The sequence below is a fragment of the Apteryx mantelli genome, chromosome 2, assembly GCF_036417845.1.
Source record: "Apteryx mantelli isolate bAptMan1 chromosome 2, bAptMan1.hap1, whole genome shotgun sequence".
NCBI classification, from domain to species: domain Eukaryota; kingdom Metazoa; phylum Chordata; class Aves; order Apterygiformes; family Apterygidae; genus Apteryx; species Apteryx mantelli.
In genome coordinates this window covers 8,734,818-8,759,526 of record NC_089979.1, presented here as the reverse complement: position 1 = coordinate 8,759,526, position 24,709 = coordinate 8,734,818, and the positions used below count along the sequence as shown (strand labels likewise).

Genomic DNA, 24,709 nt, shown 5'->3' with positions numbered 1-24,709 from the left:
ATTGGTACCCTGTAATATAGCTAAAAGCTTTGTATCAGCCTAAGCAAGAAAACAGATTAAGAAGATAATGTGTCTCCAGAGAATTCAGTGTTTCATTACCTTTCAGAAGTGATTTAGAGTAGCATCTGCTCTATGGTATATATTCTTTTCTACTTTTCTTCAGATCCCTGAACCTGAAGCGGATTATTTGGATATGTGTCTATTTGTGTGCATCACAGTTTATACCACTTGGACAAATGTAAGAGAAATATTTGCAAGGATTTTGAAAGAAGCAGAGGGGACTTAACGTGCAGAGTGAAGTCAGAAAACTTGATGATTAGAAGCAACGCAGGCTAGGTTGCTTTATCTGCTGTGCTGCCTGTGTGGCAAGGAGACACCAGTAGAGTTTGGTGGGTTATTGGGAGAGGCAGTAGAAGATGTTCGCTTCTGTTTTCATCTCTGTGACAACAGAAGTACATAGGTAGGGTTATTTTGTGTTTGTGCATTTCCCCCCTCTCCCTGTTAACCATTTCATATATATTTAAATTGCAGGGAGGTTTTGTGGTTTGTCTTCTGGCTATGTGAGTCTCTTCTGCCTGTGCACCCTCAGTGTGATAGCCTAACTCTTTCACTTCCCATATATCTTAGCACCCTTGTAGTCCTGTTCTAAGAGACATTTAGATGCCTGACACATGTTCAGGATATGATTCTAAATTTTTGCAGTCTGGATGCACCCCCATCACCTTCAGCTCCTCTTTCCATTGCTTAATTTAAATCCTACCATTCCTAGCTAAATAACTTTTTCCCATCATAAATAGTTCCTTCTCCTCCTTGATCTTTCTCCTCTCAGTCTTTGCATACTGTGCACAGTCACTGTTGAGGAGGGGTGAAGATTTTACCCTCTCTTTAGTCTTCTCTGTAACTTTCCAAATTAGTGAAATGAAAATCATTACCTTTGAGATTAAAAAAAAAAACAAACAAACTGATTTTCATTAAAGCTCCTTTACTTTATACAGAGGTTAAGGTTCTGTTACACTGCTATAGCCTTATAGAAGATGACTAAGCTGTCTGTATTTGCTGTAATGTTATCAGTAACTCCATGTCATCAGTACCACTTGCAGAAACTGGGAGCTTGTTTTTCCTCTCTGATGCTCACTGTACTTGTTTCTACCTGCATGCAGTGAACACTGATGATTTAGTAGGTTTTTGCACAGATGTTTCTTGGTATAGGAAGTTCAGTGCAATAAGCATCAGTCTGTGATCTTTGGAATTTTATGTGTTTATTCTCATGCGATTTCATGGTGGGTGATATCAGCTGAATCTTCCACAATACTAATGCCAGGGAAGCATCACAAGTCCACCAAGCATAGTGATATTATTAAACCTGCTAAACAAGGATAAATGGGTTTTCAAGGGGCTGTGAGTGAGGTTCTGCATGTGTCTTTCTTCTTTTAATCTCATGTTTCCCATTCTCTCTCACCCTCCTGGAAACACTTTCCCCCTTCTGCAATCAAAAGATCTCCTCTAATCTAATACCTCCTCATCATTCATGAACTCTATAGCAGTTCTGCTCTGGCACTTTGCTGTTGAGAGGAAGAAGTGTCACAGTCCAGGAGAAAGACAGAAGGGGGGGTCACATTTGATTGCTTCCCATCCTCATTGCTGAAGCAGAGAAGCTGTCCCAGCACCCTCAGGGAAATCAAGCTGTCTGTGTAGTGGGGAGCTAATGAGAGGATGGGGCCAGAAGCACAGCAGAGCTAAAGTGTGCCATGCAGAGTGGTGGAGACCAAAGCACAAGACTGATATCCCCGACACAGCGATCGCACAGATGGGGTTCTGCATTATCTGTACTTAGAACGGCAGTATTACCATTATTCTGTGCTACTGCCCAGTATAATATCCAATCTGACATTACCTGTCTCCCACACTGGGTTTCAGAGGGTTCCTGATCTGTTTTTCTAGTAACTGCCTCAGGCTCCAGTTGGATACTGGTTGAACATCTGGATTACACATTTCTGTGAGAGTTCACTGCTTTCATCTCAGGAGTAAGGCTATACCATATCCAGATCAGATGATCAGGCTGTGAGAGATATCAGTGTGCATGACTTTGTTTCAAACCTACTAATGCTGCTTTACTGATTTCTCCGCAGACACAGAGCTAATAGACTTCAGATGCTACAGGAGACTGTTGCCATGATTTTGCCTGGCAAAGGATAAGATAAGACATATCATTTCAAGCTGGGTTGTGCTGTTCTGCAGTCAGACTCTGAATTAGCTTCAGATCCTCCTGGTGTCTACAAAAGTCTGGTGTCTTCTGTTGGTCCTAAGTACGTTGCTGTCCTACATCTCTTTCATCCACATTGTCTGTCTAACAGATCTTATGAAATTTTATGAGATAGAGGTACCAAAATATGCCACACTGGAGCAAAAAATTCTCTGTATGGGACTTTCTGCCTGGAGATGCTGCTGTTTATTTAGTCATGTTGTAGGCTCCATCTGTTTTTTACATAACTACAAGGATTTGGCAATGCAGTCTTACTGCTCATCTTTCACTGAGAGTCTTGAGGTGGCTTTGATCTAATGATATGACACTGTATTACACGGCAGTTGTGTTTTTTGGATGAATCCACACATGCCGTGCATTCCAAAGAGGCCATGAAAGCAGTAGTAGTAGTAGCAGCAGTTTCTTTTTCCTTGTATTATCTTGAAATCCACTAGCTACAAAACCAGACTTCTGGTAGGCTTCCTTTTGTCAGATAAAATAATAATTAGGTACTGAATATATTTATCAGCTGTGCTCATGATATGAGAGGAGATGGACCTGCAAGACAGATTTCTTTTGTCTGCATTAAATGTACTGCTTAGCAAAAAAAGATCAGTTTTTATTTCTCTCCACAAGAACCAGACTTCAGGTAACGCAATACAGGGCTGAGCTGGTGAAGATGTAGTGTTGGTTTTTTGGGTTTACGGCCGTATCCCACATGTGGTTTTGATAAGGTATGCAGGCATAGGGACCTAGAAGTGTTGGTTGTCAGTGCCCTCTGGAGGTCTTCAATCCAATGTCCAAGGATGGAGATTTCACAGCCCTTCTGCATGACCTGTTTCAGTGCTGCACTGCTCTCCTGGTGAAGAAGTTGCTTTCCTGGTGTTCAGACTAAACCTCCCCGCTTACAATTTGTGGCTGCTGCCCCTTATTATACCTTCTGCTACCACTGAGAAGAGTTTTGCTCAGCTGTTTCTAGCTCCCTTTCAAGTAGGTGTAGGCTGCTATTAGATCCCTCTTTAGCCTCTTCTTTGCCAGACTACACAAGTCCAGCTCCCTCAGCATCTCCTCTGAGCTCATGAGATTTAGGTCTTTGACCAGCTTGGTTGCTCTCTTCTGGATTCCCCTTTTTCTCAATTTCTCAAAGTGTTCTGGAAATTTTGGTAGAAAATTATTGACACTTGAAAATGCAGATTTCTATTTTGAATAGAAAAACTGTGGAAACCAAGGTGATTTTGAGAAAGACCACCAAACTGCACTATTTTTGCCATTGGGGTGGGGGGGAATGTAGCTTTTTAATTTTATTTCCTTTATTTTTTGCCCATTTGGGGGCAGATTTTCTCCAAGGGAGTAATAGGACATAATGAGTCATCCCCTTTGACTTCAGGGCCATGGCTGAAAAATAAGAGACAAGTGAATGCAGAACATGGTTAACTGTAAAGTAAAACCTCTGCCAGAGCAATCTGGTCTTGTCTAGAAGCTCAAGCTATAATACTGCTTTTGTTACCCAGCTTGTGGCTGATATGTCAACATCCTGTTCTGTACAGTTTTAGGATGATTTGTAACCCCACGACCTTGCACAGTCCAAATGCACTAATATTTATTCTCTCCACTTTCCTAAAATTAAAGACTGTTTACTCCTTCCTTCTGGAGACCCTTCTCTGTTGCTCCCCCAGATGTTCCCTGTTACTTTTCAAACTCTGCTCATTTTACCAGATGAGTTCATTGAGCACGTGCAATGCAAGATGTTGAAACATTCTTAGAGCTCAGAGAATGTGCTGTTTAATACACAACCAGTAGAGCCCATGGTGGCGCTGTCAATTTGTTAACGATGTCCCAACATTTTTAGGTGGACTTACTCTAAGCAAACGCTATTCTGACTAGGACAAAAGTTATGATACATCAGGTCACTTTCTAATAGTGAAGTTTTTTCTTTCTGGATGTTCAGAAAGATGTGCAAGGAGAGCTTTATGGAAAAAATATGAAAAAGTTGCAAGGCCACACTGAGTTTGCCAGTATAAGCAATATTTTGGCAGAGATGAGTATACGTAATCTTTACTTTGTAATTGTCTAAACTGAGTTAGAAAAGACTATTCCAAACATCTGCCTACATTCTTCCCAGAGATATATTTCCCAAATAATGTTATGGGAAGTTGATTGTTCCTCACTCACAGATGCACAGAAATATTAATGGTTAACTCGCTGTGGATATTTTATTTTCTTAGGCTATTGAATGTTATGCTTCAGGCAGAACTTTCCTTTCTGCTGTGCCTAAACAGTGCACAGTAAGAATAAATCTGCCCAGCACCTGAAATCCATAAAACTGTCTTATATTTTCTATATTCAGTCTATTATTTTACAATATGTTGAGGAGATCTCATGTCTGGGATCTATTTTAATAAAGTACCTAGAAGTTCATACATGTGTTGGGGTACCTGAGATCCTAATAATCATGTCTTCCTCCTACCATTACGTGTCCTGTGGAATCTGATTTATATCTCTTTGCTGATGCTACCCACTTGTGGCTACTATTATCCTGTGGCAGAGTTTCTGAGTGCTCATGGGGCCTTGGGAATTTGTAGCAAGAGTATAACAGTGAGGAAATGTTGATGGTGCTGTGATTGCTGCTGATCTCACTGTAAGAACTGTCTCTTTGTCAACCCATCCATCTCGGGTGGAATAATCATGCAAATATGCAGTAATATTTAGCTCAGAAGTCCAAATCGAGACAAGTAAGAAACAAACTTCTACTTTGACAGCCTAGTTTAAGCGCACTGATATAAGCCAGGTCCTGCTTTTCATCTCTGATGTGCATATCAGTGACCCAGAAAGACACCTTGCTCCCTTGACTTTTAGTGACTATTGCTTCTCCTATCACACCTCGGCGATACATAATGAGATACCTTTTCTCTTGAACTATATCTAAATTCACACTGACCCACACTATCTCCTGGCTCCCGGGGTCTATCTTGCAGTCCCATGAAACCCATTAGCTTTCAAAATATTTCTTCACTGGCATGCCTGCTCCCCTGTCCCCTGTTTATGGTCACAGATCTCTGATGTGTCCTGTCCTTTCTCTTTCTTTTTGTATCTCAGGGATATTTAGGGAACTGGGGACAGATGTAAGGTCCTTTTTGTGGAAATTGCGTAATGTTTAGAAACTGCTTGGTTTTCTTGACAAGCTAACCAGTTGCTCCAGCAGATTGACATATTTGCTGTAGCCATTGGGGTCCAAGTGCCAGAACGTCCCTTTCCACAGAAAGACCACAACCAGTCTGGCCTTTTAGATTCATTCTGTTATCTTACCTATCACACAGTAAAATAAAAACTATCCCCTTTCCATGTTTTCCTTTTCTTGACCTTAACTGCATTCAGGAATAATTTTTTTCAAGAGGGAAATACTTTGCAGTGCTGTGGAATGATATTTGGTGGAGGGGGAGATAATACAAAATGTTATTCTTTGTAGGTTTGAAAGCTCCAGGATTCCCAAGACCTTCAAACTGGATTATGAATAGAGCTCTCACATGTCAGTCAGGGTTGATATAAACTTGTCTTCTCTCCTGTGTGGTTGTGTGGTGGCCATCCATGTATTCCATGGACAAGGGTGAAAATGCTTGTATCCATAAGCCTGGGATTCGCCACCTTTTTTTAGAGAGGCTGGTAAAGAAATCGCCACATTAACACATTATGTCTTGCTTAGACTGGGGCTGTGCTGCCCATCCAGATATCCAGGCATCACAGCTGCCTTTTTAACTAGATGTGAAATCTAGACCTTCAATATCGTTAAAGGAGATGATAAGTCCAGATTGTGCACTGTCGGTTGTTAGCCTCTTTCTACCCCAGGCTGAAACCAAGTAGTCTTTGTGTTTGCCCAAAGTTGTGACTGAATAATGGAGAGGTCAGTGGCTTCATTGAATATATGACTTGTATTTCATTTTGTCCTTTTTGCTTTCAGTTCTTTATAAAGTTCCAGGCACTGCGATCCCATTTGCGATGTTAAATTAGGATGTTTGCAGTTCTATGAATGTGGACGTAAGTCTTCTGGGGTGCTTTTTTAACCAAATTCAGCTTGTGAGAACTTCTAAGGCGTTGTGCAGTGCTGGAGCTGGCTCTACTGGTCGTGTAGTCTAAATAGTTCAGCCAGTAGGTGGACCCATAAGAAAGCAGATGCATTGCCCTACTGACGACAGTAAAAATTTACGGTGCTTTCCTGGGAGATGCCTCCCTAGATGTCCACTTTAAGTTGGTTTATTAGCTTCAGGGTTACTGTTTAGGACAGCCAATCTTGAAAAAAAACAGTTATTTCTAAACAAAGGATGATGCTGGCAGGTCTTGGCACAGGAACTCCCACTGTAAGGCTGTTTGGATCAGGCTGCAAAACAGCTGATTTGATCAGGTAATCTCCTTTTTATCATAAGGATGACATTCTAATAAAGATATCCTCACTGACTGCTTCTCTTTTGTGAACGTGTCAGAGATGCAGGACAGCAGATAATGAGGATCACATTGCATCCCTCCATAGATAACATCTGGTGCTTGTCCAGAAAGGTAGCATCAAAAATGTAGCTTAAAAATATTTCTTTAAAGTGTATTACTGTTAGGAAATTAAAAGAAGTCCACACCATGGCATGTGCCCTGAAAACCGCAGCTCCTCCTTGTGCAACTAAGAGGGAGCTCTCAAAAGTCCTTCTTTTACAGCAATCTACAGCCAAGGAAAAAACAGTGAAAAGGATAAAGTGCTATAATTTGAACAGACCACTGCTTGGTAATTTCTCATAACCCCTTTGCCAGCTCTGCCAATAGAGGATGAATTGAATTTAGGACAAGTCACTGACCTTTCTGGACTTCAAAATTTTCCCTATCATTAAGCCAGGGTGGAAGAAAATGGACAGCTTCTCCCCACCTTCGCCTGGCACTTCTCAGAGCATTTAAGTCAGGAATGAAGGCCAGTTAATTTGAAAGGATGCTTCCTACGAAGAGGAGTAATTCCAGCTTATGCTAGCTGGGAATTTGATCTGATAAATATAAAGTAACAGGGTTGTTTACCCAGAGCTATCTATCTTTGCACAGACTGCACAGGGAAGGTGTAAATCCCATCAATCACTGATCATGGACGTGATGAATGGGACACGACTATGTAGTTTAAGCTCATCTCAGTGAGAGAAATATCTGAAAGAAAGAGAATTTAAGAGTAAGATCTTGCAGTGCTGAAACAGTGGGATGAATGTACTCATACATATTTTTAAGGATGAGTAAGATCTGGAAGTATAGAAATTTATTGTAATGTATTTGGGGCTTTGCTGCTTAAATATAAAGCTTGAGGTTTGCATTATGTAAAAGCACAGCTATATATCTGCTTGGCTTGCATTTGGACTCTGTACACTAATTTCAACACTGTAACTTGATGTTTCAAGGTTTCAGAACTAAAACAACCTTACAATTATAGTATTTTCCAGCAGATTGGAAATATACTTTGTCAGTAGGTAGAAAATGCTGCTGAAATGCTGCCATCCGTTCTGTATCTTTAAGCCTCTTGTTAATGTTGAGGCTGTGGCCGTGTCAGGCTGTCATTTATTATTTTCTCCTTCTCTCATCTGGAATGTGAACACATAAACTAGCTGGAAATTGTTGCCTGAGAAATATTATTCTCAGCAGGTGCAAAAAGAAAGGCCTTTTGGTGCTTGCCAAACACAAGTCATGAGCGACTTTAATAGAGAATTATCAGCCATGGCAGGGCGTGAAAGGTATCATCTTGATTTAATGAGAATTAGTTTGTATCTCCAAAAAAAGCAATGTTAGAGCTCATAATTAACTTGCAGTGGAATGTTTTTTACTTGTCATCCAAGATAACAAATCTGCAGACCCCCAGTAATCATACAAAACAAGTTAATCACTGGTATCTGAAAAAATTAATTTCCTAGCAGACATATTCTTTTATCTTTCTCATATTTTAAAACTTGGCAAACCCCCATCAACTGTGGTAATTGGTTTTAAGATTCTTTTCACTCTCATTATGAATTTCTTAAAGAACCATTGTTCTCTTATGCATTATATTGACCCTAAAGACATGATTCCTGAAATCTTAACTTAAAATGAGTTTTGTTCTTTTTTTTTTTTTTTTAAATAATTAAGGATGGCCATGGATGAGGGCCATTATAGTGTGATTTCTTCTTAGTAGCATCTGTGGAAGGAATTGTTTATATTGTGTTATTTATAAAGCATTATTGCTCATGGTGTCTTAACTGTGGTAACTATTAATAGGAGAGTGTCCATATCTCAAAATGTTCTGGGATATTGGAGTATTGTGTCTGAACGACTTTTCCATAGGGATTTAGATATGCAGCTGATGACAGCTGACCACAGAAGAGGAAATGCCAAGAATTTTATAAATCTGCAAAATTTTTTCTCCCATAGCAAAACTCAGAGTGGCTTAGAAGGGCAGAGGAGAGTGAGGAAGAGGTACAGCTTTTGTACTTGTTCTGGTGCCTAGTGGATAACAGTTTCCAGAAAAGGTCTGAGGGTAATGGAGCCTAGGACAGAATGCTGCTTCCATCTTTCCGTGTTTTCCCTGTTTGTAAAATAAGGGAGTCAGAATATTTCAATACCTGTCCACCCTGATTATTGTAAAGATGCACATGTAACCCACACTAAGTGTCCTTCTTATGGCTTGCTGGGCTAACATCACCTGACATTTCAGCCAGCGTGTCCAAGATCCGCAACAGCTACCTACAGTAACTCTAAAGACCCCAAAGCTTCCTTGGTCAGCTCAGGCTTTAGACCTAGAGCAAGAGCTGTTAAATAATTTATTCTGAACTCCTGCCTAACCCAAGCCACAGAATGGCCCCCAACTACTGAATCCTTTACAAGAATTCAGCCTAGGTCCTGCTCATATGAATGTCTGAGGTTGCATGACTGGAGTTAATAGGCCACCTTTTAAGGTGGAAGTCCTTGGCAAACCTTGCAATGCTGTCTCGCTGAGGGTCCGACTCACAGTGAGTGATCAGGACGATGTTCTGACATGGCTTTTCTGCTTTACGCAAGTGGTTGTCCACCTCCCCCATGGGTAAGGCCTCCTGAAACGGGGATGACCTAGGCAGAGCCCAGGAACTGCTCCCAATATGCAGAGCCACCACTTCCAGACACAGAATAATTTTGGCAAAACAACGGCCTCTCATGCCTCTGCAATTTCTGAGCACCAGAGCAAAGGCCCATAGTCCTGGCCCAACAGATACCATCACCCGCATGTGCAGGGAAGTTATGGTAGGGCCACCGTATGAGCCTCACTGGGTAGTGTGGACTACAAACACTTTGCTGAAGAGGGCACGGGTATACATGTACATCAGTATGGTGATCTAAACGGTGAACTAAAACCACAGGACTTGAAGGGCGTATTGTTTTCCCCTTTGCTACGTGTGTTGATTCACAGATTGTCTTATATCTACACAGGGCGGAAGCTTTCTAATTCCAGCCAGCATGTTTGCATGCTTGTGTTGAGAACAGAAACAAGGGACTGTGAAGAGATTTACTTACAGGATTGGGCCACGGTAATGGGCTCTTTAAATAGCTGTATGACTTTTCTCTGTATATCCGGATTGGATTATTAAGTACTTTTTTTTAATGATCATCAACAAAGCAAATGGGATTATTGCATTTGAAGAGGCCTCTCTTCTCAAGTGACAGATTGTTGCATCTGCTCAAATTGTTGGGAGTGGAATGGAAAATACTAACATTAAAGGGCCCGGGTTTTTCATTGATCCAAATGTTCCTCTTTCAACAGCTTTGGCACCATCAAGGAGCCTTAAAGTGGGAGTAAATTATATTGGTATGTTTTAGTTTAAACATGAGTTTAAATGTGATCTTTAGACAACTTTAAGGCCAACTCTATGTAAAGGATCCTTAATGGAACTGGGAATTATGCCCAGAGAAAACATATTGCCTATTTGGCAGTGATTAGCAATGTGTTAACAATTTAGTTTTCCAAATAAAGGGTAACTAATTACTAAGATGCTTAAATACATCTTCAAGTACTGCAGTAGCAGATTTCAAAATGTATTTTAATTAAATCCGAGACTGTTAACAAGGAAGCTGTAGAAGATACTGAAAGGGCAGCTCATGGGCTGTGGGATGGTAATTCTTGGGGGTACATTTCCTAATGGCGCCTTGGGTTGGGGCACTTTCTGTGTGGTGGTGGAAAGCTTTTTGCTTGAGGCATCTGGAACTGCAAAGAAGACAAAATGCTGGGGCATATATAGCACAGTACAAGGCAGCAGGGAATGTATGAGATTGCCTGAGTAGCCTCTAGACCCTGACTTTCCTCGCTGTGTGCATTCTGCAGGTTGTGCCCTCATCTTTGAAGCCTGCACATCCTGTCACTGGAAGGGGACTCTGGAATGCATCTGCCCAGGCAGTGTTGTCTTCTAGATGCTGCTGATAGCCTGTAAATAACTGTGTTGCCTTTGTGCCTGAGCTAGTGTGCCCTGCTCGACACACATGGGCAGCTCAGGTTTTCTGTACAGTAATCCTGGTAGCAAAGACACATCTTTGCTTTGTCACTGAGCTGATTTGCACCCTACCTGCACCACAAGCATGGCTGATGCTGTTTGAAGTCACCCAGACCTTGGTCTTCAGGGACTAGATGAGTGCAGAAGGTGACGAACCTCTGCTCTCTGTGGGTTTGCTCTCTGACTTTGTATGAGCCCAGGGAGGTATCCCAGCCCTTCATTAATCTCAGTAATAGTGTCTTGAGTGTGTGTACTGGAGCAACATCACTGCCTAACACAAAATCACTTCTCTACCGCTATTTACAATAGCAGTTCTCGGATATTGCACTGACTTGCAGTTTTGTTTCCTCTTTTATTTGCCAAGAAAACGGAGAATGGGAAGTGGAAACTTGGCAGTATATTCCCCATAAAACTTTTCCCTCCTTGCTCACCATGTTAGCAAATATTTGTGCACTATTAATGAGAGAAACTGTAATATTATGAAGTTTCATTTATACTCATCAAACTGCTAGCTCTCACAGTGACTCCACCTAGGACAAAAGAATGTGCCAAGAGATATAGGCAGAAAACCACTGCAGAAACATCCCAATTGTTTGATTGTGTGGGCCAAGGCAGTATCGTGGGAACTGCAGTGTGAGACCTGGCAGAACCCATCACCAGGCAATGCACAGAACTAAGAGCCTCTTTACTGCTTTAGGATTCACAGATAGCATCTCTGCTGTACGTGGCAGTCTGGACACTGCAAAGGAAGAAAAAGGATGTTTGTCACATAGTGCTTAGAGGAAATACATGGTGGGGAGGTATTTGTTTTGAAATTATAGCTGGAGTATAACTTCATTGTCTAGGACTGGGAACCTCTCGGGGAGCTGAATTGTTTGTGTGCTGTGTTATAGCAGTGTAGAGAAACAAAACATTTTTCAGACAGAGGTGGGTGAAATTGTTCATTAAAATATTTACAGTCAGTTAGCCAGATATTGGGTTCTCCGGCTATTTTTTTCCTTTCTCTAACCTAGTCTTTATCCAAGTGAAAGGGCTTGGATATTGCAGGAAGGCATTTGTTGCTGTATTAGTGGTATTGCTAGAAGAAAGGAAAAGGTCAAGCCATCCTCAGGAGGTCCATGATGGAGTGCTAGGCCTGTGGGTTTCAGATCATCCTGGTAACACAGGGGTTCATGCCTGGAAGTCTGTGAGGAGCAGTGTGCTCACAGGCCTCTCCCTGTCTCCTTGGGATTTATGGGATCCCATGTTTTGGATGCAAGACCCACACAAACATGGATAAGCCTGAGGAGGAAGCCAAACAGGGCACATCTCATGTGCTTGCATGCTGCAACACTGCACACGACCCTTATCTTGCTCTGGGACTTGAAGGGACAGCTACTGCTGGCTGGCGAAGCCTTTGGGAGGAGAAGAGGCCCTAGAGACATCCCTCAGCCAGCAGGCACAGCAGCTTTGGGGTGGCACAGTCTCTGCCAGAGCCAAACACCACAGTGTGGCACCAACAGGAGACACACCACACCGTGCTGTCATGTTGGAGGGGTCTTGGCCCATGTGCTTGTGTTCCTGCACGGAGAGAGACCTCCGTTCAGGGAGGAGGGGGAGTCAGGTCTGGGAAAGGCTGAAGGCCAGCAGTCCGAGCTGCAGTGTTTGCCCTTGGCTGGTGACAGAGGGTGCTCACAAGGGAGCAGCGACTGCTCCCTTGCCATTGCTCTTTGATACTTGTCCTTCGGTTTCCTTGCCGTTTCTTGAGACATGACGGGGGTTTTACGGAGGACTAACCGCCACAGGCTTCACAGCCCCCTCTTCTGCGGAACAGGTTCCGAGATTTGTTTCTTTGTCCGTAGGCCATTGCCCAGACCTCCACCAACATGACCCCCGCCGTCCCTTCCACGACAGAGGCCTACACGCGGACTCAGTACTGCAAGTGGCCGTGCGAGTGTCCGAAGTCCCCACCTCGGTGCTCGGTAGGAGTCAGCCTGGTCACGGACGGCTGCGATTGCTGCAAGACCTGCGCCAAGCAGCGTGGAGAGAGTTGCACTGAGGCCGATACCTGTGACTTTCACAGAGGCCTGTACTGTGACTACAGTGGAGACAGACCTAGGTACGAAATAGGAGTATGTGCACGTAAGTGATGTACATATATTTTTGACTTAGATATACAGCACTGGCAGCTTCCCTCGGCCGGAGCCCTGCTGAAATATATCTCATTAAATACATGACTGTAAATCCTTCAGCTTCTCCATTCATCCTCTTCTATGTCCTTATAGCTGTTTTCATTCTGACAGTTGGCTGGATGAAAAATGACCTCTGAATTCTTGCTGTTTGAGTTGGCTACAGCCGAGAATAAGAAGGAACCAGCATTTGAACGTCTTCAGATTTGCAAGGAGACGATTCTGTGATCTCCATAACAGAATGAGGTGCTGTGGTGGGTTGGGGATGAAGGAAGGATAGGCAAGCAGTCAGCTTTAAAGGCAAGTAATATGGATGTCTGACAAAAAATCATGCCATTAAGGAATGATTTTGGCTTATTCCCAGCCAAAAGGCTTATTCCCAGATCCCAACGAAGAATAGAATATGGCATCCTGCCAAGAGGGTCAGGGGACGAGTCATCTCCTAGCCAAGTCTCTCACTAACTAGTCGAGGTCCCAGCCTTAATCTTGTAACTGCTACAGTCAGGCTGGCTATCATGAAGCAGAGGGATTTCTTCCTGCCTGCCGAAGCGAACACTCGGTGGGACAATTCATGTGACTGGAATGTTTTTATTCAAGAAGAACAGTAAGAGGAAAAGGAAATGGGATAGTGTTTTGTGTGCCAAGGATGTATCCACATGTTCTGTGGACTAGAACACTGAGCGAATTAGACCCGTTGAGAGGCTCTGGGAATGATTAAAAGGAAAAGGAACACAAGGGCTATTACAGAGATAGCTGATCAGAAAGGACATCGACTGTTTACTAAGTTCTTGGAATTTATGAGTTACGGTTTTAGATTTGTAAACAAGATAAAGAAATTAATGGGGAGAGTCTTCTAAACCAGAATATAACCTGGAATGAGGTACTAATTGAAAATGCAAAGGTGGAAGGAATCCACAAGGAGCGCTGACTTTGAAATGGTAGAATAACCAACCCACAGAAAGGAGAAAAGATTGTAAAGTAAAAAGAGTGGGCTTCAATAAACTTAGCAAATCAGTAGAAAAAAATTCGTAGGGGACTAGTCTGAGGAATAAAGAAGTTCAGGGCAGCTGGCAGTTCCTCAAATAAATGATACTAAGGGGTGCTGTTCTTCAGCAGAAGAAGGATAGGAAGTGTAGTAAGAAATTAACTTGTCTTTGCATTAGCTTGGACATGGAAAAAAAAAAATGCAGGAAGTGCAGCCTGACCAGATTTCTGTGCGATACATATAAAATAACAGCAAGAGAAAGTATGTGCAAAACCAGAAAGGGCAACACACAGAGCTATTGGAAACCTCCAGGGTAATAAGAAGTCTTTCTGTAATACATTAGCAGAAAAAAGACAACAAAGGAAAGTGGTGATAAGCTAAAGAGGAGAGGAAGGAAGCAATTAAAAGGCGATTCTGAAAATTTTAAAGTGCATAGTTTTTTTCTTCGTCAGTGCCTATTAAAAAAAAAGTTCAACTGCAAGTACAATGCAAAATGAATGTAACACAGTAATGGCAACAAACACCATAGTGGAGTGAAATCTCACTCTAGAATAGAGAAGACATTAGAGAACTTGTAGCTGTTTTTAGACCACCTTGAGCTGATGATATTTCTTTTAATTATCTTATGTGTTTCTCCTTATGTACTCCTATGTGCTAGGTCTTTGAGAAATTATGGAAGATAGATAGCTATAGGGTGGAGGTGGAAGAAAGAGAAGCTGGAGAATAATGAGTTGCCAATTCAATTTCAGTTTCCAGAAAAAAAAATATAAAAAGTCAAACAACTAGTTTTAAGAATGTGGGAGATAAAAAAGAGATGCTCTATCCATCTAATTTCCTTCTATGACAAGGCCTTTTGGTCAGGGAAGAAAACTGGTTGTTGTATATCTTAGCTTTTTAGTAAAACCTTCCACTTTTTCATGTGATATTCTCACAAACAATCTTGGAAAATGTGATCTTGATAAAATTTCTGAAGGGTGGGTGCAAAACTAGTGCAATAACAATACCTGAGGGTATTTATCAGTGTTTCGCTTTCAAGATGGAGGATGTATCAAGTGAGGTTTGGCAGATCTCTTTTGTGGGTTTGTATTGTTAATGAAAACATTGCCATTCTGGTTGGTAGAATAGTAATTTTATTTATTAGATTTCCATAAAGTTTAAAAGGATAGGCATTGCAGATGTGTTGGAGGATAGGATTAAAAGTCAGATTGCACTTTGTAAATGAGAGTGATGGTTGGGAGGGAAAGGAGGAAATTCAACAGAGAAGTGTAGTGTTACACTAAGCAGGAATAATAAGCTCACATAAATATAAAATGGGAACAACTGGTTCAAAACCAGTAATTTATAAGTAAATCTGGGAGTGGGGGGAGCAGATCACAGGCTAAACAGGAGTCAGCAGTTTCCTGCTGTTGTGAAAAAAATATATGCCTTATACTGGAAGGAGTAAGTGGAATAGTTGCCCACCAAATGTAGAAAGAAGTCTTCCTGCTCCACTTCGTAGCAGACTCGATGGGAGAGCCGGGTCTAGTTCAGGTACCATGCTGCAAGAGAGATGGGACTGAGTTGTGGAGGGTGGAGGTGAGTAATGGAAAAGATCAAAGATCACAGAAGTGTGACTGATGAAGAAATTCCGAAAGAACAGAGTTGCTTCAACAAAGAAAGATGGAGGGGAATTCAGAGAAGACCACGAAGGAACCTATATAAATTTTAAAATACAAAGAAGTTTCTGCAGAGAAGACGGATGCCGTTCTCCACATTTGTGGTAGATAGGGCAAGGAGCCTCGAGCTTAAAAAGTATTTTTCAAGATTAGAAAAGATCCAAGATTAAGCAAAGAGGATGTGAGAGCATTCAAATGGCTTGTCTGGGGTGTGTGTGGAGCCACCATGGGAGGTCTGTAAGAAGAGGTTAGACAAGCATCTGTCAAGAGTGGCATGGTAACAGCTGGCCCTGTGTTGGGGTAGGAAAACAAGCTGAATTTTGTCTCAAAGCTTCCTCAGCCTTTCTAGGCTTTTTTAAATGCCTTCATATTGCTTCTCATTTATTTTTTTATTTGATTGTCTTCTTATTTGGATTTTTTATTTGTAGTCTTTACATACATCACAGGCATTCAATATGCCTGCTGCAGCCAGCACTGTGATGCAGGAGGAGTGATCCCCAGTTTCCCCAATGAGTCCTGAAAGAATTCCCAATCCAATGCACCTTTTGGATCCTTACTGTTATGACAACACATTCCCTGTTACGTGACATTTTGGGTTATTTGGTGAGGGTGTACATTGAGGTGTGCGCACCTGAGGGTCATTGGAAGTAGGTCCTTCCATGATTAGGTGGCCCCTCTCTGGCCGCCATGGAAAGCCATGGTCTTTCCCTTGCTTTCGTCAAGCAGGTGGATGCAGATGACAAGATTTGCTGACCTGCTCTTTCTCCTGAACTGGATCATATACAGGCTGAATCACTGCACTCTGAACACACAAGCTATTGCTCTGACTGCAGGGTGACTCAATGCAGGACTCCAGTGCTGGGTGTGGGGGACTGTAACTGCTGTGGAGAATTTACTTTTCAGCTAGATGCCAAAAATTAACTAGATGCCAAAAAGTAGAGAACGTAATGCATGCACACCTATAGGAGCAATATAATTTATGGAAAATAAGGATCCTGAAGGAGCTAGGAATCGGTGTTAGCAAAGGGTGTAGGGTGAAACTGTGGAAAATTCAGGCTATATCTGGACCGGCTTGCTGAAGTATGTCCCAGGGCCTGGACCACAGACATCAAATGGGAGGCTGATGGGCTTCCCTGCAGTTCTCCCTATGTTCCTGGGTTTCCTCTGCACTGCACCAGAAACAGCAGGATGCTGAGTACACTTCAAGGCAGCCGTGAACACCTGGAACCAGGAGCTGGGAAGTGCTCCTAATCGCTGAAGGTAGATGCAAACTCAGCGTAGTTCTGCATTAAGGCCTTCAACAGCACCTTTTGTCTATGTTTGAGGATTTTCTCAAGATGAACCTCTTGATATATGAGGCCTACAAGAGGCTGAGTTAGCAGTGGGGTAAACTTGTAGCAAGAAAAAGGGAAATAGAGCATTTTCCTTGAACTGTCATATTCTGTATGCGCACCCACAAGCTTAACTGAATCATCTGCTCCAGCTCCAGCATGGAGTGATGTCTGTCAAACACAAAGACTGAAGCTTATCAGAATTGGAGATGAGAGATCTGGATCTGTATTTCAGATTCCAAAAAGTCTCATTTTGTGCGGAGGAAGGGATTTGGGTTTGATGGTTTTGTTCAGCCCATTCTAAAATTAAGAAGCTTTTTCAGAATTATAATCCAGCATTTCAGTTTGTGCTAGCCCTGAAGAACACTACATTGCAGCTCCATTTCTGAGTGGACTTAAAGCTTGAGAGATTGGATCAGTGCGTATGCACTGCCTCCGTGTGATCAAGTAAGAAATTGAAGATTGAATTTTCCATTGGAAAATTTCTGTCATTGATTTCAAATAACTGCCCATAACTTCAAAACAAAAAAAAAAACTTGCTGCTTTGTATAACCTGTGTCCTATTTCCTGGATCAATGCAATTTCTGTTTGTGGGCAATGAAAAAGCTTGATCTTTCATGGGTTTATTTAAAAATATACTGCAAATATTCATTTTCATGGCAATAAAATATATTACTTCATTTTCTAACGAGTTTTCTGTGATAAACTGGGTGGGATCTAGTTGCCTATATAAGCATCTAGTGCCATTTTAGGTGCTCTTTTCTACCTTGGTGTCTTGCTACTGCTCCTTCAGAAGGGTACAGATGTCCTTCTTGTGTCATATTTGCAACTCCATATAGTTGTCTCAGAGGGCACAGAAAATCTCAGATGTCACAGAGTGTCTGTTTTAATTACTTGGATTGTTCCTATTGCAGATATCGTTTGCCAGCATACCATGAAATAATTTTTTTAAGGGAGAGTTTGTACATAAAATTTGTTTTATTTTCTAACTTTTTTCTACAAAGCATTAAAGATTAATTTTGCTGTGATTCAGACTGAAAGCATTTCCTAAATGATGTGACCACATTTGGCTTAGCATGATGCTGAACACATCACTCCATGGCGAAGCAATGCTGCCATGTCTCCATGCCGGCTCTGTTGGTCTGGTGAACAGATTGGCAAAGAAACACAATAATGCTGTTTGTTATTAGCCCTATTTTAATGGTGCTCCGTGTGTCTTCCTCTCTTTTTCCTTTCAGAGATTGTCGGTGTCGGATGCGTCCTTAATGGAGTCAGGTATAACAACGGGGACACATTTCAGCCCAACTGCAAATACAACTGTACGTGCATTAATGGGGCTGTGGGCTGCATTCCCATGTGCACAAACTCACGGCCTCCCCTAGTTTGGTGCCCGAACCCAAAGCTAATTAAAATGGCAGGAAAGTGCTGTGAGCAGTGGATCTGTGACGACTCCAAAAAAATCAGGAAGACGTCTCCGCGCCACATCGCCTCTGCAGGTATGGTGGGAATGTCGCAGGCCTCTGCTTCATCATCCAGGGACCAGAGTATCAACCCATACTGTCAGACCTGCCAAGCATCTAGTCTTTATGTGAGTCAGGTGCAGAGACTTCTGTACAGCATGTAGCAAAGAGCAGGACGTGCAAATGCCAGGTTGTGCTTAAACTCCTTACCAGCAACATGAGATTCACCAAAGATCCTTGTGTGACAAAACCCACTTTGCAACACACATCTGCACTTGGAAGATGTCTTAAATCCTTCTTACTTCATCATTTTTTTCTTGCTCTGGGCCCTCTGGAAAACCAAATGGACTGAGTCTGGTTTGGGACTGAGACATTGTTGCTGGGCTTTATTAATTTAGTATTATAACTTAAAGCCCCAGGAGCCCCAAACTCAGATGCAGCTTGGGAACAATTATTGTAGTGGAAGATTCACAGCCAATTTTATAATTGGTCTAACTAGTCCTTGTGTCAGTGTAGCTTTTTAGCAATTCTGTTCAATGACTGATGTAATTATTGAACAACCTACTTCACTTATCACATCAAGTATCTTATTCCCCCATCCCCACATTCACAATGCTGGATCATATAGCCCTCTGCTAAAGCAAACAGGGGTGGTACCGCTTGCCTCAAACATGGTCCCAAAACCTTAGGATGTGCTCACATTGCCACGTCATGAATTTACCCTCATAACACCCCAAGAGGCCAGGTAGTGCCATTAGCCCCACTTCACAGATAATCCCCGCAGAAGCAGAGCTCAAGGAAGCATAGGATGCTTGTGGTGTACCAGGGAACTGGAATTTTGGTTCCTTGACAGTAGGGTTTGTTACCCAATCTTTGGGCTGTATTTATTTTTGTCATACAAAACAAAGGCTTCAATCTCCACTTTGTGGTTTAAAAAGACCAAGCTTAGCGCTTGCTTGTGTCCCTGGTAGCTTTGAACTGTGAGGGAATCAACTGAACTGGCAGAGAACCAAACCTTCACAGTGAGATCAGATCTCATCTCTTTTTTTCTTTTTTTTTATGCTGACTGGTACAGTCTTTTATAGTTAAGTGTTTGTATTGTGACAGCACCTGGAGGCTCCAGTCAAAGGCCCCCTTGTGTTAGGCTGTAAAGACAAATAAAGAAATGAGTCCTGGCCCTGAGCACTTGCAGCGCTGGAGGGGCTGGCACAAGGAGGTCAGCGGCAAGCGGGGTGGGATGAGGAGGTAGCGAAGCAAGTAGGTTTGCAGCAATGCAGAGCCTCTGTGCTGTGATTTAATTATTTGGGTTAGTGGCCTGAATGTGGCATGGTCTGGGGCAAGGGCATTTATGTGGAAATTTGCCTGGATGAGTAATGCCCTGTTAATCTGGTCTCTGCAGCATATGAGGGAGAGGAGGAATCCTGGCAGAAAAACTGCATCGTTCACACCTCACCCTGGAGCCCCTGCTCGAGGACCTGCGGGCTGGGCATCTCCACGAGGATTTCTAACGACAACGACCAGTGCCGGCTCCTGAAGGAAAGCCGCCTGTGCAACATGCGGCCCTGCGAGGTGGATATAACCAAGCACATTAAGGTGGGGGCTGTTTCTCTGTGCGTTCCTAAGTCCTTGAGTTGGCCTGGGACACAGGTCAGTCCTTGTTTCTCAGTGTTCAGACCTCTGAGAGCTGCACTTCTGAACCCAGAGGTCCTTAGCAAGAACATGTGGGCACACTATGTTGCAGAGAGGTCAAAATGTCTCCTCCCCGTGCTCCCACGAGCCGTTATGGAAACCTTCCTCTGAGAACTTTAATTTTAGCAAAAAGTTCCTTACAAATAAAAGGAGGCCAAATCTACTGTGTTCACTGCTAGATCAGAGAGACCTGTGCCTCAGCTGGTGGAAAAGCAATGGTGCGGGGTTGGTTGTGTCTGTAAACTGTATTTTGCAGCTATCCTGCTTACAGCTATTGGGTTCGTATGTCTAAGCATGTAGATCTGTCACACCCTCTAGCTCAGAGGCTGTAAAACGCTTTCTAACAACTTCAAACCCTTTAAATGTTGGGAAGGGGGTTTGCATGTGCTACCTGTGTCAGTATGAACAGCGATGAACATTAATCTGTCTCTTTTTCTGTTCTTCTCTAATTTAGCCTGGGAAGAAGTGCCTGGCTGTCTACAGGGCCAACGAACCAATGAACTACACTATCTCAGGATGTGTGAGCAAAAGTCCATACAGACCCAAATATTGCGGCGTCTGCACAGACAACAGGTGCTGCACACCCTACAAGTCCAAGACTATTGAAGTGAGGTTTGAGTGCCCAGATGGAACTGAGTTTTCCTGGAAAATCATGTGGATAAATGCTTGTTTTTGCAACCTGAACTGCAAGAACCCCAATGACATCTTTGCCGACTTGGCTCATTACCATGATTACTCTGAAATTGCTAATTAAATTGGCTGAATGCTGGAATTGACCCATTGCTCTGATTTTACAGAGGCTTTAAAATAAAAGGAGAATCTTTCATCCAGTGCCAATGTTCAATTTGTTTTTTCCTGAGTTAGGAATTTAAATCTCTTTGCTTTGCCACACTGTTCTTGGAGAGGCCTTGAACAAGCAAGGTTTTCAGCTGTAGCAGACCGCCATCCATTACTGGCAGCCAGAAATTCCTTTATGCGCAGATTCCAGGACTTCAATGACAATCCTGTTGGCACTGACATTTATTAGGCCAGCAGTTTAATTGCCCAAAGAAAAGAATAGTATGCTGTTATGATAGCAAAAGTGTGGCTGTCAGTAGTGTAGAAATGAGGATATATAGTCTTCAGACATCTTTACTGTCATCTGTTGAATAATGTGATCTAAGCTAGAAGATAAGCACTGATATATATATATATATATATATACACACACACACACACACACACTGTGTGTGTGTGTGTGGTTGGTGACCCTCAGGATTAGATGATTAGATTCTGGTCTCTGTCTCATGGAGATCTGTCCTAGAAATCACCCATGCTGTCATTATCAGCCAGATCCCACCTCATGGTGAAGTCCATGGAAAGAACCTAAGGAGAAGAGGATTTATCATGAAATCTCTATGCAAGGAATCCCTCTCTTACTGCACCTGGCTGGGTCAAATATCCTCTGTGTCCTCTGCTTCTTGGGCTCACATTCACCTCTTGTAGTATCTTGTGCCAAGGACATTTTTGTAGGTTCTCTACCAGCTCTAATCTTGAACAGCCTGAGTTCACTGCATTCAAAATAACCTACCCAGAGGCCGTAACTTCAGGATAGATCCTGTTGCCCATGGCTTATTTATTGTTTGCAGGTTAGCTTTGTAGATCTGGAGGAGGAAATGTAGCAAGTTAGATAAGAGATGAGGGGCAATAATGTGTGTGCTTCTTTCTTCATCTAGAAATGGTATGGTCGGTGTCTGACATCTACCTGCTCCTACCCATAGCGTTATCACCAGGCAGGTCCTGCTCCCCATTTACACCTTGCCAGTGGCACTCATCTACGTTTTGCATAGCCAGAGTAGAGGAAAAGCAAATGAGAAAGCAGACCTTATGTTTCCCATCAGCTCTGTGGATGAGTGGGTGTGAAAGGAGAGGACAGCCCTTGGCACAGCCTCTGGTGCAACATTTGCAGCTGGGCTACCACTTACAGTCAAAACCAATGTAAACATTTTCTGTAAGAGTGGTTTCACACCCAAATGACAGATAAGAAAAGAAAAAACCTGTCATTACCACTCCAGGCAATACATTTCTCATCACTGAAACATGTTGGAGCCAGTTATTTTCCCAGTGAGTTGTTGCTACTGCCCCTCAGCACCCTGGCACGTATGCAATTGCTCCACTTGGGAGAGCTGGGTGGTAGAAATGTGTTTGTGCCTGATGTTTGCCCAGGGAACCATAGTGTCTGCTTGCAGCCCTCCCACTGATGTCTTAAATCAGTCTTATTTTGCTTTTGTTTCAGTTGGCAAGTTGTCTTTCTTCATCTTGATAACCCAGAGGAAGTTAGATTAGGTCCCAGGAGACAAATCTTTCTTGCTATGATAAACTAATGCTTCCTGGGAGCAGGTGAAGTACGTGCGTGCGTGCGTGTGTGTGTGTGTGTGTGTGCGCGTGCATGTGTGTGTGTGTGTGTGTGTAGATAAAGTATATGTGAATGTATCTGTGAATATACAAGTGTATATTTACATATACATATTCCTATGATGCAGCCTGTAATATATGAAAGACAATGTATATATAATGTGTATATTTATATGCACAATCAGTCTTTCTCACTTTTGCGTGTACACACAGGGAAACAAGAAAACAGGATCAAAGGACACAACCAAAACTGTGGCATTTAATGTGTTTGCTTAACTTTGCAATTAGCTAACACTGAAAGCACTGTAATCAAATGCTGCTGTGGCTGGAACACACAGCATTCATTGAGAGATAAAAGGAGCTATTGTAAGCTAATGAATGACCAACAGCTCCAGTGCATGTCAATTCTTAGTGAAGTGAATGCCTAGAAACCCCAGCTCTCCCCCCCACGCACCCAAGATGATCCTGCTTCTAGCCTGGTTTCCTAAGGGAACAAGGCATATGCAGTCACGCTGTCCCTCTGCTTTTCTGTCAGTCCCTTGTGGGAGATTTCAGAGGAAGTAGGCAGACAAATAAAGAACTCAGAAGCATTGTGATTTCTGATATAAAAAAAATGAAATAAAGGGAGCACTGTCCCTATCAAGCACATGCACAACTTCCAGCCAGCCAGCACATTTGCAGTGCAGCCCAACCACAGCAACAGCATTAATGGATTTTGAACAGATACGCCAGTGGGAAACAAGCAGCTGTGGAGAGAGGAGAGCTGAAGGTATCACGGAAGGGTCAGGGATGGAATAGGGATAGTGGTTATCACAGTTGTAGAGCAGTTTGTAAGGCCATTAGACACAAATTGATAGGAAACAAGCACCATTAGTTCTACTTCTTGTGGAACTACTTGTCTTTCCAGTGACACTGAAAGAACCAGACTAATACTTGTAGTCAGTGAACCTGGCTTACAGTTTGTGGTGTATTAGAGATCCTATATTTTAATAAATGCATACAAGAAAATTAGCCTCATGACTAAGGCAATGAACTAATCTTTAGATTCAATTCTTGTGAGCTTGGGCAAATTGTGTGTCTTTACAAAAAACACTTTTGTGGTTAAGAGGCATCAGGGTGTCATTTAAATCCACTGAGGGGCTAGATCCTCAGATGCTTTAGTGGATCCAGCCCTTTGCTTCGCTTTTCCTCATTTCTTCATTAGTGGAGCCAGGACAATGCTCTACTGTTCATCAGCTCTATTTAGAGTACAGACTCCTCCAGCAGGAACTGATGTTCACTGTACATTTGTACAGTGCCTTGTACAATGGGCTCAGGTCTCTGCTGGGACATGAAAGTGCCATCATCATACAAGAAAGTAACAATGATATCATTGAGGAGATACCAGGCTCTGAGCTGGTGCGAGACTTCTTTGGTGCAATGGTCCAGGGAAGGAGGGAAAGGATGGGAGTGGCAATTTTGAAATCCATGCTAAGCTTAGACAGTTTGACCTGAGTCCTGCTCACCCCAATAATCCCATTGGTCTTGTAGGCTAGAACAAGCATAGAGGATGAGATTTTGAGGGTCAGTCCATGCTGATGGTAATGGCAAGACTCCAGTTAGCTCAAGGGACCATAGCCACTTGCCTTCAGCACAGGCCTTACCTCAGCCAGTGTGACGGCTCAAGCTGCCTTGTTTCGGAGGTCCAGAAAGCAGGACTTATACTCATTGCAAGAAGAAAAGAAGCAAGTATATAACTTTAAAAGGTGCCTTTGCATGGAGTGTTGACTAGAACTGAAAGCACCAATTCAGTGTACAAACAGCAGGAAACCGGGTGTAGAGCAGTTGCTTTATTTTTGACGTGCTCACTAAGATTGTGCTGCATACACAAGAAACACTGGGAGACTGTAACATTTAGAAACACTCTGTCATCTTGTAAATTAAATGCCTGTGATTTTTTTCTCCCACTTTTCTGAAAGATTTTTAAGACCAACAGCTTATTAAACTGATGGGGAAAGAGTGTTCTCATTAACTACAAACTTATCTTCATCCGTACATACACCTTTTCAAACCGTGACTTTCGTGTTTAAATGGTCTTATAGAGCTATTTTTGTAAGTTTAATATAACAATATATATGAAAAATTTATGGGCAAAATGGACAGGTTTGGCAGTGGGCAAGCTGAGTTGCACCAACTGTGTAACAGAAGTTACTTGTTTGGACAGCATCATGGTGAGGTTTCATAGGTGGCATGCTGCTCTTACAGTTTATTGCTATTTAATAACCCCATAAATGGTTAATGGTTA

The 24,709-nt window shown here is 42.5% G+C and overlaps 1 protein-coding gene across 2 annotated transcripts in view; it reads left to right on the top strand.

The window, feature by feature from the left end:
* CCN4 (cellular communication network factor 4) overlaps positions 1-20,862 on the top strand; it is a 38,019-nt gene extending 17,157 nt beyond the window's left edge. Inside the window, exons 1-5 of one of the 2 annotated variants that reach the window (XM_067290137.1) lie at positions 2,196-2,306; positions 12,585-12,864; positions 18,121-18,378; positions 19,742-19,935; positions 20,486-20,862. In XM_067290137.1, coding sequence (XP_067146238.1) covers positions 12,609-12,864; positions 18,121-18,378; positions 19,742-19,935; positions 20,486-20,785 — 1,008 coding nt within the window. In that variant the 5' untranslated portion in view covers positions 2,196-2,306; positions 12,585-12,608 and the 3' untranslated portion in view covers positions 20,786-20,862. Of the gene's footprint in view, positions 1-2,195; positions 2,307-12,584; positions 12,865-18,120; positions 18,379-19,741; positions 19,936-20,485 lie in introns of those variants that run through there. The other variant, XM_013956947.2, reaches the window with a different exon arrangement.
* The last annotated feature ends 3,847 nt before the right edge of the window (positions 20,863-24,709 follow it).